The sequence below is a fragment of the Pseudonaja textilis genome, chromosome Z, assembly GCF_049901715.1.
Source record: "Pseudonaja textilis isolate UNSWEBS1 chromosome Z, rPseTex1.2, whole genome shotgun sequence".
Classification (NCBI taxonomy): Eukaryota; Metazoa; Chordata; class Lepidosauria; order Squamata; family Elapidae; genus Pseudonaja; species Pseudonaja textilis.
The window spans coordinates 99,920,843-99,938,574 of record NC_142008.1 but is presented as its reverse complement, the minus strand read 5'-3'; the positions used below and the strand labels follow the sequence as shown (position 1 = coordinate 99,938,574).

The window sequence follows — 17,732 nt, the reverse complement described above, 5'->3', positions numbered from 1 at the left end:
TTTTGAGGGTAGGAGTTGAAACAATTTATGTCCGGGATGTGAGGGGTCTGTAAATAGTTTCACAGCCCTCTTTTTGATTCATGCAGTATATAGGCCCTTGATTGAAGGCAGGTTGGTAGTAATTGTTTTTTCTGCAGTCCTAATTATCCTCTGAAGTCTATGTCTTCTTGTTGGGTTGCAGAACCAACCCAGACAGTTATAGAAGTGCAGATGATAGACTCAGTAATTCCTCTGTAGAACTGTATCAGCAGCTCCTTGGGCAGTTTGAGCTTTCTGAGTTGGCGCGGAAAGAACATTCTTTGTTGTGCTTTTTTGATGATGTTTTGATGTTAGGTGTCCATTTAAAGTCTTGTGATATGATAGAACCTAGAAATTTGAAGGTTTCTTCTTGAAGTGGCTCATAATATTTTTTTTGTTTCAGACATTAAGATCATTTGGTCAAATTGTGTCTCTGATTTTAGGACAAAAGATGGTTTTTTTTCCCGGCAGTACAATGTTTTTGGAGGCTTGGCTTTAGGTACATGGAAAAGTAGTATAACTATACTATACTAATGACTAAATCCAAGGTCTAAATGATCCAATTGGGTGGGATATCCTTAGAAGGTAAATTTAGTTCAAAATATGATATTTATCCTGATGCTTGGCAGAAACATGTTCTAATGATGGGCTCTTGATACTTGGGCCCAAAATTTTTCTATGGGAAATTATTATTAGGAAATCCAAAAAATGCAAGCACATTGAAATAAAGGCCTTTGTTTATTTTTGTTCTATTTTGTTCATTATTTTTGGAGTAAACTCCTGCTTAATGATAAGTTTTGTCAGCTAGAATGAAAAAAAACCTGCCTTTCACTCCAAAACTGCAATTCCAAATCTGGATCTCCAGATATTGGGATCCAATATGATGGTGACAAACTGAGGATTTCATGAGTGATCCTGGATTAAATAAATTGGTATGTTAGATTTCACAGGCTGCACAATTTTTGAGAGCAGCTTTTAAATGAACACAGAACTTGCTAAGAAAGTAAATCAAATCGACAAATTGTATCGAGAAAGGATGTACCTAGAAAGGGTATTGTATTGTTCTTTATTTTAAAAAAATATAACATTAGTTCTCCACCGTAGAATATAGTATTTGTAACTTGGTTCAATTTTGATTGCATTAGGAATGAGGAGCCACTGGTCCAGGCAACGTGCAATCCTTGTATAAATTCCATGCGTTTCGAGCTTTTCTTTGAAAATCTCTTTGTAAGATACCAGCTCAAGCCAAGAACAAAGAGACTCAAATAGGACATTCTTAGATTTCAATGCCTTTCTGGATTTTATAACTCCTGCTCTGGAATCTCTCTCATTTGAGATTTGTTTTTGGGAGGGCTGACAGTGGTAATTAGAAAAATCTACTTTACACATGCTGAAGGGCTAAATTTGAGAGTCCAAATGTTATCCTACATTTACCATACCATACAATTAACCATACAATTAAAGCTAGTCCTTGACTTACATTCATTTGAAGTTACAACAGCACTGAAAAAGGGACTTATGACCATTGCAGTACCTCCATAGTCATGTGATCAAAATTCAGATGCTTGGCAACTGGCATGGTATTTATGACAGAGTCATATGATCACATTTTGTGGCATTCTGACAAGCAAAAATTGATGGAAAAGCCAGATTCACTCATCTTACTACCTTAACAGCTGCAATGGTTAACTTAGCAACTGTAGCATGCAAGGTTATAAAATGGAGCAAAACTCACTTAAACTGTCTTGCTTAGCAATAGAATTTTTGGGCTCACATCTGATTGTAAATTGAGGGTTACCCCAATCACTTTTTCTGTTTCATTCTTCTTCCAACCCTGTTAAGCAGATAAAGCAGAAAGTTAGCAGCCCCTAATACTGTTTCTTCTTTGATGACTTTTCCACTTTCTCCCACTGGAAGCTCCACACTTCCTTTCTTAAACTGCCATTTTGTTTGCAAGAAAGGGAAATGAGCCATGAAAAAATGCACCACTCTCCATCTTGGGTTGATTTGATGGCAAGTGTTATCAACCACATCTGAAAAATAAGGTCTGATATGAATAAAACAGGATGAATAAAATTTTCCCTGTCCATTGTTTTTCTCTCTCTCTCAAGAAAAAAAAAGGTAGGTATAAATGCAACAAATAAAACTTTTTTTTTAAGGAAACTACAAATTTTATTATGGTATAATGCAAAATTTAAAACATATGAAAAAAGGAAGCTGCATTATAATGGGTCAAACTATTCGCTCAACTAATTCTAAATCCTGGAGTCCTTGATGCTTGCAGCATGGCTGGCTTGCTTGCAGATGTTTCATTACCCATCTAGGTAATGTCATTAATACTCCACAGTTCAACCTAATTATATATATTTTCTTCTATTGTGATTCTAGATTTCTAGCTAATCAATTTTTTTTCCAGGATTTTAGGGAAAAAACATTTTTTCCAGTGTTACTTGGAGGTACAAGAAAACGTACAAATAATCTTGACTTACAACCATTCATTTAGTGACAGTTCAAAATTACAACAGCACTAAAAAAATGTGTTATGACCATTTTTCACGCTTATGACCATTTCAACATCACCATGTCACATGATTAAAACTTGGGTGCTTGGCAACTGGCATGCACCTATGATGGTGACAGTATCATGGGATCACCTTCTAGCAAGCAAAGCCAATGGGGAAAGGCAGATACTTGTACCCACCATTTACTATAACTGCAGTAAATCACTTAATAACTGAGGCAAGAAAGGTCGTAAAATTAGGTAAAACTCATTTAACAACTGTCTTGCTTAGCAATGGAAGTTTGGGGCTGAGTTGTAGTTATAAGTCAAGGACTACCTATTTTATGTATTTGACCTCTTTTGTCTACAAAACAGTATTCTACAGTATTGAATTATAAACATACTGTGTTGCTCTGGGACTGGTCCACTTAATAGCTGCTATTTTCAGGAGGTGCCATGAGGTTGTACCTTAAAAAAGACTATCCAGTCCTTTGAACAATGCCAATATAGAATGTGATAACTAGACCAAATGGGATGATTTCAAAAATTATCTTTGTTGAAATAAACATTCATTTTTTGAATGTATTACATATTCATTAAAAATTTGATATACATTCACATTTGATGCATATATATCAGATCTGGCATATTTTATGTCCTTTCTATCTCTAAACATGAACATATGTGCACATAAATGTGTTTGTGCAAACCCTTGTGTTCAGGCCTATATATACTATATACATATCTCAGTCAGGTTATTTATTGGTGAATCTTTTGCCTTGGTACATATTTACATGCCTGCTCACACACATGTACACACCCATCAGCTTGCCAAAGGTAGCCACCCACACAAACTTCTCTTCAAATTCTTAGCAACTGTCTTACTGTGATCATCCCTAGTCACAAACTGCCTACATCCCAGAAATATTGCTACAAAAACAACCTTGTGCTCCAATTTCTACACTTAGCAGCCCAACTATAAACTTCTAAACTTTTTGTAAATACGTAGTAAGCAAATGTCAATGCTATCTTCTACATTTTTGCATGTTTAAATATTTTGCGGAGCTTAGAAAGCTGAAAGTTGTAACTCACACAAAAGGGGATGACCATAAACCACCTGAAGGTTCTTTGTAATCTTCTGCGTATCGTTCCCCTTTAAAAGTAATAATACATTATACAGGGTATGTGCTCCTAAGAACAAGCAGATAAAAAGCCACAGGTGTTATGCCTGTGTGATTTGTCCTGGAAGAAGCAGGTGTACTTAATATTTCTTTAATTGGAAAGTGGTTTATACATTTTCAGGTGAGTTTCAAGATTATCATGTATTTGTTTCTTTAAAGAGAAATTACACAGGCTAGTTTCAAAGATATCTTCAAGGACAGAGCAATAAAGAATTAAAGGGTTGCACATTACTTTTTGCAGGGATCCTTCCCTAGAAGCTGCTCTTTGCATTGAAAAGAAATTTCCAATAGCACTGAGATCAATTCGGCAAATGGTTACTGATTTGCTAAACAAATGTGGTTATCAATCCATGTTAAGCCTGGAGGTCTGGGGTTAGGCTTTTCTCTTAGATTTCATGTCTCTATGCCTAGAAAAACATAAGTCTGCGGGGTGCCCAGCTTCTGGAATAGTGTTTCACAAAGCCAAGAACGTCTCAACTCTTTCATGCCATTGTAGTGAAATGCAGTTGTGAGACCCAGCATGTCCTCTTGAAAACATATAAAGCCTATTTGAAAAAAACTCCAATTAAAAAAATATATTTAGTCTTAAAAGTTGAATATGAACAATCTTCAAATCCAGACTTTTATTATATTTTGAGTTTGGAAGAGACTTTCCTGGGCTGTTTGTCAGTCTATCCAAAACTATATGAAATACATACCGTATACAATACAAATGAAAAGTTGCTCATATAGGCCAAATTATCTATCTATCTATCTATCTATCTATCTATCTATCTATCTATCTATCTATCTATCTATCATCTTTCCATTTCCACATTAAGGTGATGCAATTGTCACAACAACATGAAGATCAGATCCAAACTTAGCCAAGAGTTTCCTGAGTGTGTTATATCTTGATTTTCTTAGTTGTCTAAAATACTATGGTTTATCTAAGGCAGAGGTCTCATTCTCACGGCCCACGGTCCAATTGCGGCCCGCAGGACGATATCCTGTGGCCCCCACCGTGATATGAAAGTATAATATTAGTGTATAATATAAAGTATAATATAAAGTATAATATTATGCAGCCCAGCCTCACCCAGACTCTGCCTCCAGCGGCCCCCAGGTAAATTGTGTTTGAGACCCCTGATCTAAGGAGATGATTAAGAAATGGGGAAACATGTTTCTCAAGATCCAATTTTAAAAGTTTATTATGATGGAAGTCCTCTAGAACCCAGCAAATAATTAAATTGTATTCCATTGCTCTTAACAGAATGTAGTGAAATATAATTTTAACTTTTCAAAAATCTATTTGCTTTTGTTGGGGTGGGGGCTAATGAAGATTTATACAGTGCTTCCCAAATGAATAATTGTTGCATAATCAAGTGTTAAGGAGATGCAAAAGAACGGCTATTTTACTTGTTTTTTAAAAAGAAATAATGCCCTATTTGTGCGTGTGTTTGTGTGATTTTAGAAACCCCAGACAAGTTTTCTGGAAGCAGGTCACCCACAAATAAAATATATTTATCAGTTCCTAAATCTGAAATGCACCTTAAAGTGGATGAACAAAATATGCTTCTCAGCACACCCACGAGTTATTTTCCCCATTTCTTTTCCCGTTTCAATATATACTTCCCCCAGCCATCCTGTTAAATCCTTTTCCCCAAATAAAGAGGGGAGATGAAGAAAAACCCTCACTTCTGGCATCTAGCTCCCTCAAGCAGTTCCGAGTTCTCAGGAGAAGGAGAAAGAGGTCCTTGCAAAGATAGTGGTGGGAGCGTAGTTATTTTCTAATCCATACTTTTTAAAAAAGTATAGAGAGATAGAAAGAGACAGAGCGAGGGAGGGGAAGAGCATGTTTTGCCTTGAAGGCAATATTTCTGGAGCCAATCGGAATGTAGCATCCACCCTTCTATTAATTAGAGGGTTTAAAGCAAGCTTGCGCGGTTGGATTTCTTACACATTTTCTCTAGAGGACGGCAATCGTTAGAGCAGCAGCGGCCGAAGTAGCAACTGCTACTATTCCTGGAACCATGGCTGAGTAAGACTACTCAACAGGACGTGAAGGTGGAAAAGATTTGCTCCAGTTAGTTAGTTCTTTGGTTTTCTGCGTCAAGCCGTGGACCTTCCCTTCGCGAGCTTTTCTCATCATGAGTGGACCCTTCGATAAGAAGATTAGCAGCGTTTTCACTGACATTTCCAACTCAGTCAGTTGCCATGCGGGCACCAAAGATTCTCCTACGCTTCCTGAATCGTCCATCACCGACGTGGGATATTATAGCACCCCACACGCTCAGCATGAATATTACCCCAGCCAGCCTTATACTCAGCCTATGAATCCCTATGCATACCCCCCCCAATTTAACTTCAGTGGGATGGGGGCGACGGGGACCTACTCCCCTAAGCCTGACTATGCTTACAGCACTTCATATAGACAATATGGACCTTTCCAGGAGCAGCAGCTGCCCAGTCAAGAAACAGGTAACGAAAGTTTTGAAAAGTCCAGAGTATGTGAGTTTGAGTGGATAACTCTGTTTTGGGGTTCAGGGAGATTAAATAGCTTGGAATCTATTGGAATGTTCTTCCAACTCTAGACATATTTCAAACAATGGGATACGAATATGTGAATGAGTATATGTGAGAGAGATATTGCCTTGCCAGAAAGTATTGTCCTATTGAAAAGAAATGAATTTAACTGAGTCCCTTTTACCTTTGAGACACACAAACTTTTCTGCCACTAACCATTACATTCTTGGATGGGATTCTATTCTTCCTTCAGAGTTTCGTGCTTTATATAAAACATAGGCACAACCCACCACTCACTTGTAAAAGGCAATTAAAGCACAACTGAAATCATTTTTCCTCCTTTTTTTTTTTCTTCCCCATTCAGATTCTCCCACCAAAAAAAAAAAAAAAAAACTTTTACAATTGGAAACTTGAATTTGTGGAGTTATGAAATTCAGCAATAAGGACGTTTGGGGCTCCACATCTTTTTTTCCCCCTTCCAGAGTGGAGATTCTCAGTTCTTCAGAGGACTGATTGATCCATTGTGGTTCAAGATCGGTGCTCAAACAGCCTTTCTCCCCCTTTCCCTTTAACTATTTTTTTTTTCCTGGGTGAGAAAAGGTCTGCGCATTTTTTTTCCAGTTTTGTGTGCTAGTTCATGGCTACTCTTTAATTTACAAAGTGCAAATGCTACTGTTGCAACAATACCTTAAATTCCATCTTTTGTTTAAGGGGAGGGGTTGAATTTTTTTTTCTTAAAGAAAAAATAATGCTAAGCCTGAAACTTTTTTTCCTGAGACAAAAAAATAATCCAGTTTCCCCTTCTCCTTAAAAAAATAAACCCACATTTTTTCTAAAACAGTATTTTACCAAATGTGCTAATTTTTTTAGTCTTCCCACACAGACCTGTGATGTGTATACTTTGCTGGTTAAAATCTTGATACCAACACCCACAATTTGGTACCTGTAAGGGCATCTGTTTATTTTTATGAATTAAAAAACTGGGAAAGGAGTAACATAAAAATTGAAAACGTAAAGACAAAATACACAACTGCAAAAACAATGGTGTAAAGATGAAAACGATAGAATTCTATCTTTAAAGAAAACTAGCATGTAGATTTTGGCAACAACCGTCTGAGGCCTATAACTTACGCCCCCATTCCCCACAAATATTTCAGGAAGGGAATATGGGGTTGTGTGGTTCCAATGTAACTGGACAATGCTTCCTGCCAAAGAGGGGGAAAAAAAACCACATCAAATGCATCCAGTGAGACAGAAAATAAATCGTTAAAAAAAAATAAAGTTAGGTCAAAACGGAAGCATGGAGAAGTCCATTTCTGAGATAGAAAGCTTAAGACAGAGCAAAGCAGTAGGCTGTATCCTGCAATTGAACTCTGACTTGGTCCTTTAAAAAAAAAAGAACAAAAAAAAGGGGGGGGGGTAGGGAGACAAAGGACAGCCTAAAAGAAAAATGAATTGGAGGAAAAATAATAAAAAGCAGGGGGGCGGGAGAGACATTGAGCAAAAGAAGGAAAGAATAAAAAAGTTTAATCAATTTTCAAAAATCCTTTTTTAAAAAATGGAATTCCACCTTGTCCTAATTGTTCAGTAAATTGAATAGTAGAAAGCCTCTGAACTTTAGTTTATTCTGACTTACACCAACAAGCAAGCAATGATTGATTCAAACTAGCTCCATACAAACTACGAACAGCTGCTCTTTGATAAAGAGTTACACATGAGTACATTCCACTGAGGAGGGAGGCTTAGTTTTGATGTATTTGCTCAGCACACCTCCTGCAGAATCCTTTGCATAGGCCTTTAAGACCCTCTTTCATCCTTGGTCTGACTTTCGATAGAAGAAAGAAGTAATAGCTGGGAATGTGCAGGTTGAAGTGATAATGTAGAGGCAGGTGCTGGGTGCATTTCAGCATCTTGTTTTACTTAATAACTGTGGAGAAAAAGATAATAGGGAGGTAGACAGCAAGTCCTTGAAATTATTGGAAGGACAGATTGTCTTGCCTGATATTGCTGGTAATTGATAGAAGTAATAGATGTCTCCTTGAAAAGAGCAAAAGTTACAATTCCAGGAGAATTATAGTAAATTACTTTTAATATAGGGTTTGTTCTTTTGTCATATAAATCAAATTATCCTTGACCTATCCAGCAGATTAGTGGCTGAAAATTAGTATTCCTCTGCTGGAACAAAGCATGGATTCTACAGCTGGAACACATATTTTATGAAAGGTTTAGAAACCAGTAGTACTTTCTTTTTCAGTGTCACTACAATACTTTCTTCTGCTATTTGGATTCTTTCTCCTAGAGTATTTCTTTTGTCTCACTTTTGCAGCTTCAGTGAAGGAAGACCCTGAACCTGAAGTGCGAATGGTCAATGGAAAACCCAAAAAAATCCGAAAGCCTCGCACAATTTACTCTAGCTACCAGCTGGCAGCTTTGCAAAGCCGATTCCAAAAGGCACAGTACCTGGCATTGCCAGAGAGGGCAGAGTTGGCTGCACAACTTGGACTAACACAGACACAGGTAAAACTTTAGAAACTGGAAGGAAGGCTGATCACAAGACAGAAAAAGTGTGTGTGCAGTTTTGTTTAGTCTTTCACCTTTGTTTTGGGAACATGAGGGTAAAGAAATATACAACATTGCAATGCCAACAAAATTTCAAAATGCAATACTCTAGACCTTGAAAATTAGTAAAACTCCACAGTGTGTTTTGAAAAAGGAAAAGATCAAGTTAAATTAAAAAAAAAACCCAAGGTTGACAATTAATGTCAGAAGCTCTGTCTAACCTTGTTATTTTTTAAAAAAAATATTTCATAATCATTTGGGGTTTACAGATTGGTTGAATTAAAATCAGTTCACTAGTGTCTAGTTATTAAAGTTCCTCCAATCTATCCATTCTTCTCTTTTCATTATATTTTGTAAATGATTTTTCCATATTTGTTTTCTCACTTCTTTAAATAGGTCACTTTATATGTGTGTACATATGGGTTAAAAAAACAAGAGAGTCTACTGTTTTCAGGACTGTTAACCATTTATGGTAGATAGCTTTTTGCATGCTGAGAAGTTAAAAATGTGTGGATTCTGCCTAAACACAGTATTGACTTAGGATGAAGAGGATCACAGAAATGAGGTGGTGAGTTCCTCTGTTGTCATATGATGACAGTTCTAATTAGAGAAAGCATGAGATGCCATGGACACAAAATGTAATAATAGAACCACAGTAAGCAAGCTGGGACAGAGCAAAGATGGGAAGGAGTGAAGTCATTTTTCTCTGTCCTTTTAGTCCTGTAGCCTACTTGTATCTGGATGAGACCCAAAGATCCAGAATGGTATGCTGACTAGCCAGAGAGGCGGAGGAGCATTGCTGCAGGAAACATGTGGGTGGGGCAAGGCAACCTCCAGTATGTGTTTTGGCAGGTTCCCCCTTTTTTCGTCCTGAAGCTAACTGAGCTTAGGCCAAGAGAATTGATGACTCCAAGAAGGAAGTTGGCTTGAGTGGAAAAAGAACTCATTGTTAGTCTTTAGATGAACATCAGTGGGCCAACTGGTTATTGTGGGCCTTGCTGAGTCTAAAGGTTGCTAGTTGCCATTTGACAGAAGGAACAATATTCCATGTACTATGTTTTTATTTACTATAGGTACACATTTCTTTAAAAAAACAAACAAGTCCTCTGAAAAGGGGTCTCAAACTCACATTTTGCAAAGCAGGAACTATGGTTGAAAGACAGTTAAGATGCAGAAAAAGATGACTTCACTTTTCAGAGCTGTGCTGAAGAGGGAATTTTAGGAAGTCCTCATTTCTATGCAAACTCCACTTGCTGAATTTCCTTCTCCTTGCTTAGCTGTGAATGGTGAGAAGACACGTTCTTCTTCACCGCCTCCTCTCTGCCTGGGAAACAACTCACCAAAGTGCAGGTCAAGCTGAGAAAAGGGATTCTTGTTCAAAAAAGATTCTTGTTCAAAACTCCCTTTTCTCAGTTCAGGATCCCCCCCAGATCTTCCGGACTTCAGTTCCTAGTTTCTCTAGCAGGTCTTATTGGTACAGACATTTCCCCCGCCTTCTTTCTTTAAATAAAAATAGAAGCCATAGAGCTATTACACCACGAATTAAATTTGCTGATTTGAGTGGTATTTCATCTTTTTTTTATTGCCTCAGAGCAAAGTTACAATCTTTTGCAAAATGATTTGGGACCAATTAAAATGCAGAAGAGTTCTGGGAAATCATGAATGGATACATGAGTCTGCAGTTTTAGTACACTTACCTTGGAGCCTAGCTACTCAAAGTTAGTGGGATGTATTTCCAAACAACCATGGATAAGATCTGTTAGACTGAAAATATTTCTAAAGTTCTTCATTTTGTTTGATAAGAGCTAAAGCAATGAGGTAATATATACACGGAAGCAAATGCTGCCTTTAACCTGAGGGTGGGATTTTTTTCTAAAAAAAGTTTCAGTTGGTGACTTAGCTGTGTATTCATTTGGTTAATTTATATGTTAGTGTATTGTGAGAACTCAGAAAATGGATTAATTGAATACCGAAGCACTATGCATAAACGTAGCCACTAGGCACCCAAGTTTTCACTATAATTATAAACGTTTTAAAAATACATAAATACCTTCTTGCAACATCTAGTGGGATAATAAAGCAAGATGTATCTTTCACTTGTTCCCATTGGCTTTATTCAAGGATATACCGAACTATAAATGGTTTGTACTGATTAAGTTTACATGACTACATTGTCAATTTTATTTTAGCTTGACATGTTGTAAGAGCTCAAGCTATTTGTCTTGGCTATATAGCCAATTTGTAATCCAGAGAAAATTAATGGTTTATCTAAAGATAGCAATAGGAAGCAAAGATTTAGACAACCCATCAAATACCTAAGGCAGACTAGACAGCTTAGATTTGTTGGGAAGGTTTTGGATTCAACATTTAGGCTACTATCCTTTTATCAAAATGTCTCCTTTCATTTATCCTAATGTTCAGTTGACTAATTCAAAATGAAGCCAAAAGAAAAGGGGAAGAACAAAAGGAACAACAGCATACACTATCCCCAAACAAACTCTTATATTTTCACCAGTAGCCCTTGATGCTTGAGGTTGTATGGCCTCAGAGTGAAATAGGAGTGCAAGTTTAGGAGTTTAGTAAATGGCTAAAACTAAATGGATCTGAAAATTCCCTTTAATAAATGAATAAATATATATGAGACATACTATATCTTGCCTCCAAAAATTCAGGCAACCATGAGAGGGGCAGCAAAGAGATACAAGAAAACTTACTGCCATCTAGTAGTCATCCAGATCAATGCAGCCTAGATATGTTTACATAAAAGAAAAAGAAAAATAATACACAAGGCTGGATTGCCAAAAAGTAACTTCTTAGACAGGGATGAAATCAGGGTAAAATATACTTTTTATTATCAGGGCTTAACTTTTAATTAGAATGCCATAAAATAATAATGTAAAAGTTATAATACAATTTTAAAAATTTGTTTTTTTTAAAAAAAAACCTAATCTGATCTATCCTCACTAGATTCTTCAACCTTAGAATCTACAAAATTATATGAAAAGTATCACCTATAACAAGAATGCCTTTTTCACCATTCATTTTTTGCGGATTCTTCTCAGATAACTTGAACTAAATGGTCATCTTAGGTTTTAAATATTGAACACATTTCTATAAAAAATCCACATGAGTAATATGTGTTTATTTAGTTCAATAGAGATCTAGCAAAGATCCTCAAAGTAAAATATTAGATTTTTGGCCCTTTCTGGATATGTTTGTTTGAAATTATTTTAGATAATGTGCTTTGCACTGCATTATTGGATTGATATAATCATTAGCTGGATCTGGACATAGTCATGGCCAACAGACCTTTTGAAAGGAATAAGACAGGTTTAATCACAGCTTATTGGAGTTCCATTTATTGCAATGGAATCTACTCTAGACATGATCTGATCTGGATCTCATTCCCTATGTTTAGTGACCTTGTTCCCAAGTAAGTATGAAGAGGACCATAGCCTTCCTTTAAATCAATGTTTTTCAAACTTTAAGATTGCAACTTCCCTTTTGGGGTATGTACCCACAATATATTTCCATCATTTTAGAAATGTCCAAAGCACTCTTCTGTTGAGCCAGTGTTTCTCAATCTTGGCAACTTTCAGATGTGTAGATTTCAACTTCAGCTCCCAGGATTCCCCAGCCAACATGGTCTCCAGCAAAGCAGAACCCCCTAACCAGCAAAGTCTACACATCTTAAAAGTTGCCAAGTTAAAGAACACCAATTTAGAGGATTGGGAGATAAGATCACTTGAGACTTTCAAGAAGAGATTGGACTGCCATTTGTCAGAAATGGTGTAGAGTCTCCTGCTTGGGCAGGTGGGTTGGACTAGATGACCCACAAAGTCCCTTCCAACTCTGATTATCTGTTTGAAACTTCCTAACAGTGAGAACAATTTAGTGTTTCATTTTAAATCTTGGAAAGTTCCTTCTAGATCAGAGATCAAGGTTTTGGGGCTACTCATTTGACTTTTTCTCATTAGTAGTACCCACCATGGTCAACATCAGGATTGGTTGGAACCATAGAGCAACATAAGAAATTCTCAAGGTATCATTTTAATATACAGCATTGATAAATTGGTAGGTATGTCCCCAAAAAGAAAAAAACAAAATCTCCTGAATAATCCTTGTATAAACTGAAGGAATCTTCTCTCCTGCAGAAGCTTCCCAAAATATAAATATAAAAATATTTTTCCTTAGTTCTTGCTCGTATAGTTTAATTTGGCAGTTTAATTTGGCAGTGGCTGACATTTGCAGAAGATTAATTCAAAGGCCATAACATACTTAGGCTATGAGAATGACTTTTTCTTTTCTCAATCATAATTCAGAAAAAGGGGCATATTAGGATGGTTCCCAAAGTAGGAAGGTATCTTTTATCATAAGCTTAGATTTTAAGCAAACCGAGCTTCAATTCTGTAGAGATGTTACAACTTAAAAAATGTGAGGAAAACTATACTCTTTGGACTCCTATTAAAATATTCTGGCTTTTTGCCAAATGCTCACTCACACTGCTCAATGCGATATTCCAAAACATCATGTGTGATTGGTGATACATATACACACACACACACACCCAACCAAGTTAGCTTCCTCTGTTTCAGCTCCCACATTCAGACATGAAGCTATCTTGTGTGTCATCCTCTCCCACAAGCCTTCCCTCCTTAAGCAGGTCATGAGGGGCTGGTAAAGAAGCTGGACTGGAATGTGGAGCCAGCCAAGCACCCTGAGGAAAACAAGGCTGCTTAATTGCTTTGATCTAAATTAAGGGAGCAAGTTGGCGTGCTTCCGGATTCTGATAGGTCAAGAGCATAGCATAGTGGTGGCAACCTGACACATCGAAAATTGCACCCAACAAAATGCTCTCGGGGTGTACAGATGAGTTTTTGTTCCTACAAACACAGACTGCCCCATGACAGTCAGGAAGGAATTTTCCCCTAGGGTCACCATGGTCACTGACCCAAGTTTTTTTCGTTAGACTTTTTTTTTTCCAAGGGTGGTGGTGGTAGGAGGTGGCCTGATGCTTTGCTCATATGTCTGAATCATCTGAAGTTTTTCCCATACAGGATGGGTTTTGTTCATGTTGAGTATGAGGTAGCCATATGATTGTCAAAGCAAGAATTTCCTCCCTTCCCTGGGTGACCACCAGAGACAAATTGCATTTTTTTCCACTCTTAGCTTGCTTGAATCATTTTACACAATGTTGCATTAAATGTATGGTATCTACTATTTGCCTAAATACATTGTCTAGTGTGAATTTCATAACCCAAACCATAATTCCCGAGGTATTAGAATATACTTACAGCCATCTATAACAAATGAGATATAATCTTTCACTTTGGTATAACTGGACTTTTTTGGTTTATTCCTTGAAAATGGTTCTCTTCTCATCCAAGAAGCTTCTTCAGTTCTGGATGAGAAGTGAATAAACTAAGAAAGTCCAGCTGACTTTTGGAAAGGCACCAAAGAATTCCCCAAACTCACTGGTCAGAGTTTTTTTTCTAGCAACAAATACTTCGTACTGTCGGTGGTGTTTTTTGGCAAGTATCACCAAGATGCACAGGCTTCGAATTTCTGATGTGTCTTAATTAAAATATATCACTATATACTATGGAAGTCTCATCACTTCCATCCTAGTTTGGTAGGAATTTTTCTAAGGTCATATTTTAGAAAATGAAAGAAATACCGAGAATGTGGTTTTCTTTGGACATGAGGGGGAGCTCTTTCTTTAATCTTGTAGATTTGAATGATATCCTTGAGTCTTATCAGTTGTCCTTCCACTTCTTCTTTAGCATTTTCCCTTCTGTTTTTTCTTTTGTTTTTTTACTATCTGACATTCATGCATACTTGCATATGTTCAGCATAGTTGCTGCCTTTATATATTTTATCACCCTCTAAAATGGAATACTAATGGAAGAATCATCTATTAATCAGTTCCTTTACTAAAAGATATTCTGACACATTGTACCTTTCCACCTTGAGCAGAAGTAGATTTGATGCATTTAACTAGAATTAAAAGGGTCCAGAAACACCTTTTCCCTTTTGTTTGGGGTTTTGATAGTTGAAGTCCATACATATAAAAAGTATGACACTGGAGATTGTTCCTCTGTTATCAACAATTTGTAATGATTTTGGATTATTTCAGATTAAATCATATGGTCTGTTCTTGTGAGTTCACAATCCTATCCTATGGCAGGTGAAAGAATTATTAGCCAGTCAAGATAGCTGCATTTTAATTGATTGCTCAAAATAAAAAATTGCCAATTCCAAAACAATAGCTAGAGCACTTAGACTTATATACTGCTTCACAGTGCTTTGCAACCCTCTCTGAGCTGTTTTATGGAATCAGGATATTGTGCCCAACAGTCTGGGTCCTCATTTTACCAACCTCAAGGCTGAGTCAACCTTGAACCAGTGAGAATCAAACTGCTGAATTGCTGGCAGTCGGCAGTCAGCAGAATTAGCCTGCAATGCTACATTCATAGCAATGTGCCACCATGGCTCTTCCATTGATTACTAACAGCAGAGAGATTTCTCCTGCCCACAGAAGAAAAATGGATATTTCTCAATTAAACAAAACAGATGTCCCCAAGTCTTCCTGCTTCCTTGTTTTGATTAGGAAGAGTTTCTGTCTCTACTATGTTTGATCCTTTATTCTTTCTTCCTACCTGCCACCCACTTTCTTTTGTTTTACTGATACTCTTTCTCTAGAGTGGGATGTAGATGGAGTCACACAACTCTACAGTAGTATTGGGAAGATTTCCAGCCAGCTAGGCCAGTATTCCAGCCCTGCCCTAAATTTCATCATGACAGTCTTCCCAATCCCAATGTTTAGCATCCTTGAAAGACTTGTAAAACCTTTTGAGCAAGCTTTTGTCACCTGACACTTTCTGCAATGAGCCACAGTTCCCTGCTTCTATTAATACAATGATTGATAGACCATTTTAGAAACTGACGTGTAGTCCCACTTTTCAAAAGGAAAGGGGGATATGCTTATTTTCTTCTACACATTCCTAGAAAGAGTTTAGAGCAGAGATTGCTATTACCCCTGTGATTTACTCTCACATACTTTCTGCATTTTAGAGTTAGATTGAGGAAGAGTAATTAGATTCACTGTTTATGCTAAGTCAAAACTAAACAAAACAAAATGTTGCCTAGCAGGGTCTCTACAGTCAGGCATAGTTGTAGTTCATGGTTTAATACAATATAAGAATCCATATCAGATCTTTGAACTATCTAATCCAGCCTTTCCAAGAAAATATCTGAAAATGCCAGGATTTGAGCCCATTATCTGTTTCATGAAAAGTCTTGAATCCACTGAACCACAGACCTCTCCTTGAACTGGACAAATAATACTTTTACTTGTGTTGATGGAGGGAATGCGGAGCTCTATTTTTGGTGGGGAAAGGACTGGCTTAGAATAGAATATAATAGACACAGCCTATTCTGCAAATTAAATAATGTTCTCTCTTTCTTGCAGGTGAAAATTTGGTTCCAAAACCGCAGATCTAAGTTTAAGAAATTGTACAAAAATGGAGAGGTCCCCTTGGAAAAGAGCTCCAATAACAGTGACTCCATGGCTTGTAATTCTCCATCTCCTGCCCTCTGGGACAGTAATACTCATAATAACCCAGCCAGCAGGAGCCAAATCCCCCAGCCACCCTCTTATAATTCTACTACAAACTACCCAGAAAATCCGAATTCTTGGTTCCAGCATCAAAATCTGAACGGGCCCCACTTGCAACAACAGGGTCCTCCGCCCACTTCTGACTCTATGCATCACCCATCTCCAGGGCCTCCTCCCAATCCTGGAGCAGTTTATCAACCTCCTTTCCCTCCTCAATGAAACCAGTGGAGCAGGAAAAAAGGAATGAGGGAGACAGAGAGAGAGAGAGAGAATCAAACAGAAGGCAACAAGTTAAAACCCTTTGATATGTTTCACAGGACATGTACACATTCCATCTCATCTCAGGAACAAGTGAATTGCAACAGGGCTAAGACAGTAGGGGAGACCCTTGGGGGAGGGGGTTTAAATAAATGTGAAAGGGAGAGAAACTACTTGCAGCCCATGTTGTATTTCAATCAAATTGATTTCATCAAGAACTCTGTTACCCACTTCTTGGATGATTTCTCTCTGGGTTAATTGTTCCCAATCTCCACTATCATCTGGGTGGCTCTCAGCATGGTTAAAGAAGAGCTGCATGGAAAAGGAGAAAAGGAGGGGAAAATATCCCTTTTTTCCTTTAATGTATTTTGGTTTTGCTTTGTTCTATTTGTTGATGACCTCCCCAAGCAGAGTGGTTTTGAGAGGTATCAACTTCATGTGTCTTCTGAAAGATTATCTTCTGATTGGTTGCAAATACCAAATCAGTTATTGATGCCCAAGACAGGAATAGTCTTGAACTGTTACTTAGCCATGCAGTTGGGAATGGGAACAATGTAAGCTATCAACTCTTTCTCATTTTACACATCATCTTGGAAATACTGTCCTACTGGAAATTATAGCAATGTTCTAAAAAGGCTGTGGAAACCTGGAAAAAAACAATACTGACCTTACCAATGTTTATTCTGAATTTATACTGAATGCACTCTTAATTGCAGATTAAAAAAGAAAAAAAATTTAAAGTAAACTTTTGTACTGGTTTTTCATCTGGTGATGGAAGAGAAAAAAGTGTTCTCAGTTCTATACTACCTCTGGTTAATAGTCTTGTCCTGAGCGTTTGAGGTGGATACTTCACACCATAAAAATAAATGAAGAATTCCAATACACAAGGGAACAAAAAAACAAACTGATCTCCTTTATAATTCTCAGCACATACTGTTAAACCAAGGGTTTTGGACAATTTTTTAAAAATAAACTCTAGTAGTTTGATTTACTTAACATTAAATCACAACTCATGGTTAACAAAAACCAGAATTCCTGGCTTCATTTAACATGCTAAACCAGAGCCTAAAATATAGCAAAGTGACAGTTCTTA

At 37.2% G+C, this 17,732-nt stretch overlaps 1 protein-coding gene across 1 annotated transcript; it reads left to right on the top strand.

Moving 5' to 3' along the window:
• The first annotated feature begins 5,636 nt into the window (after positions 1–5,636).
• DLX3 (distal-less homeobox 3) lies at positions 5,637–17,358 on the top strand. Its single transcript, XM_026710768.2, has 3 exons — positions 5,637–6,159; positions 8,531–8,721; positions 16,235–17,358. Exons 1-3 carry the CDS (start codon positions 5,829–5,831, stop codon positions 16,598–16,600), a joined length of 888 nt encoding a protein of 295 aa, XP_026566553.1. The 5' UTR covers positions 5,637–5,828; the 3' UTR covers positions 16,601–17,358.
• Positions 17,359–17,732: the final 374 nt, after the last annotated feature.

Coding starts and splice junctions, on each gene's coding strand:
- DLX3 (XM_026710768.2), top strand. CDS start 5,829: ATGAGTGGACCCTTCGATAAGAAGATTAGCAGCGTTTTCACTGACATT. Junction 6,160..8,530: donor GCTGCCCAGTCAAGAAACAG/GTAACGAAAGTT, acceptor TCACTTTTGCAG/CTTCAGTGAAGGAAGACCCT. Junction 8,722..16,234: donor TTGGACTAACACAGACACAG/GTAAAACTTTAG, acceptor TCTTTCTTGCAG/GTGAAAATTTGGTTCCAAAA.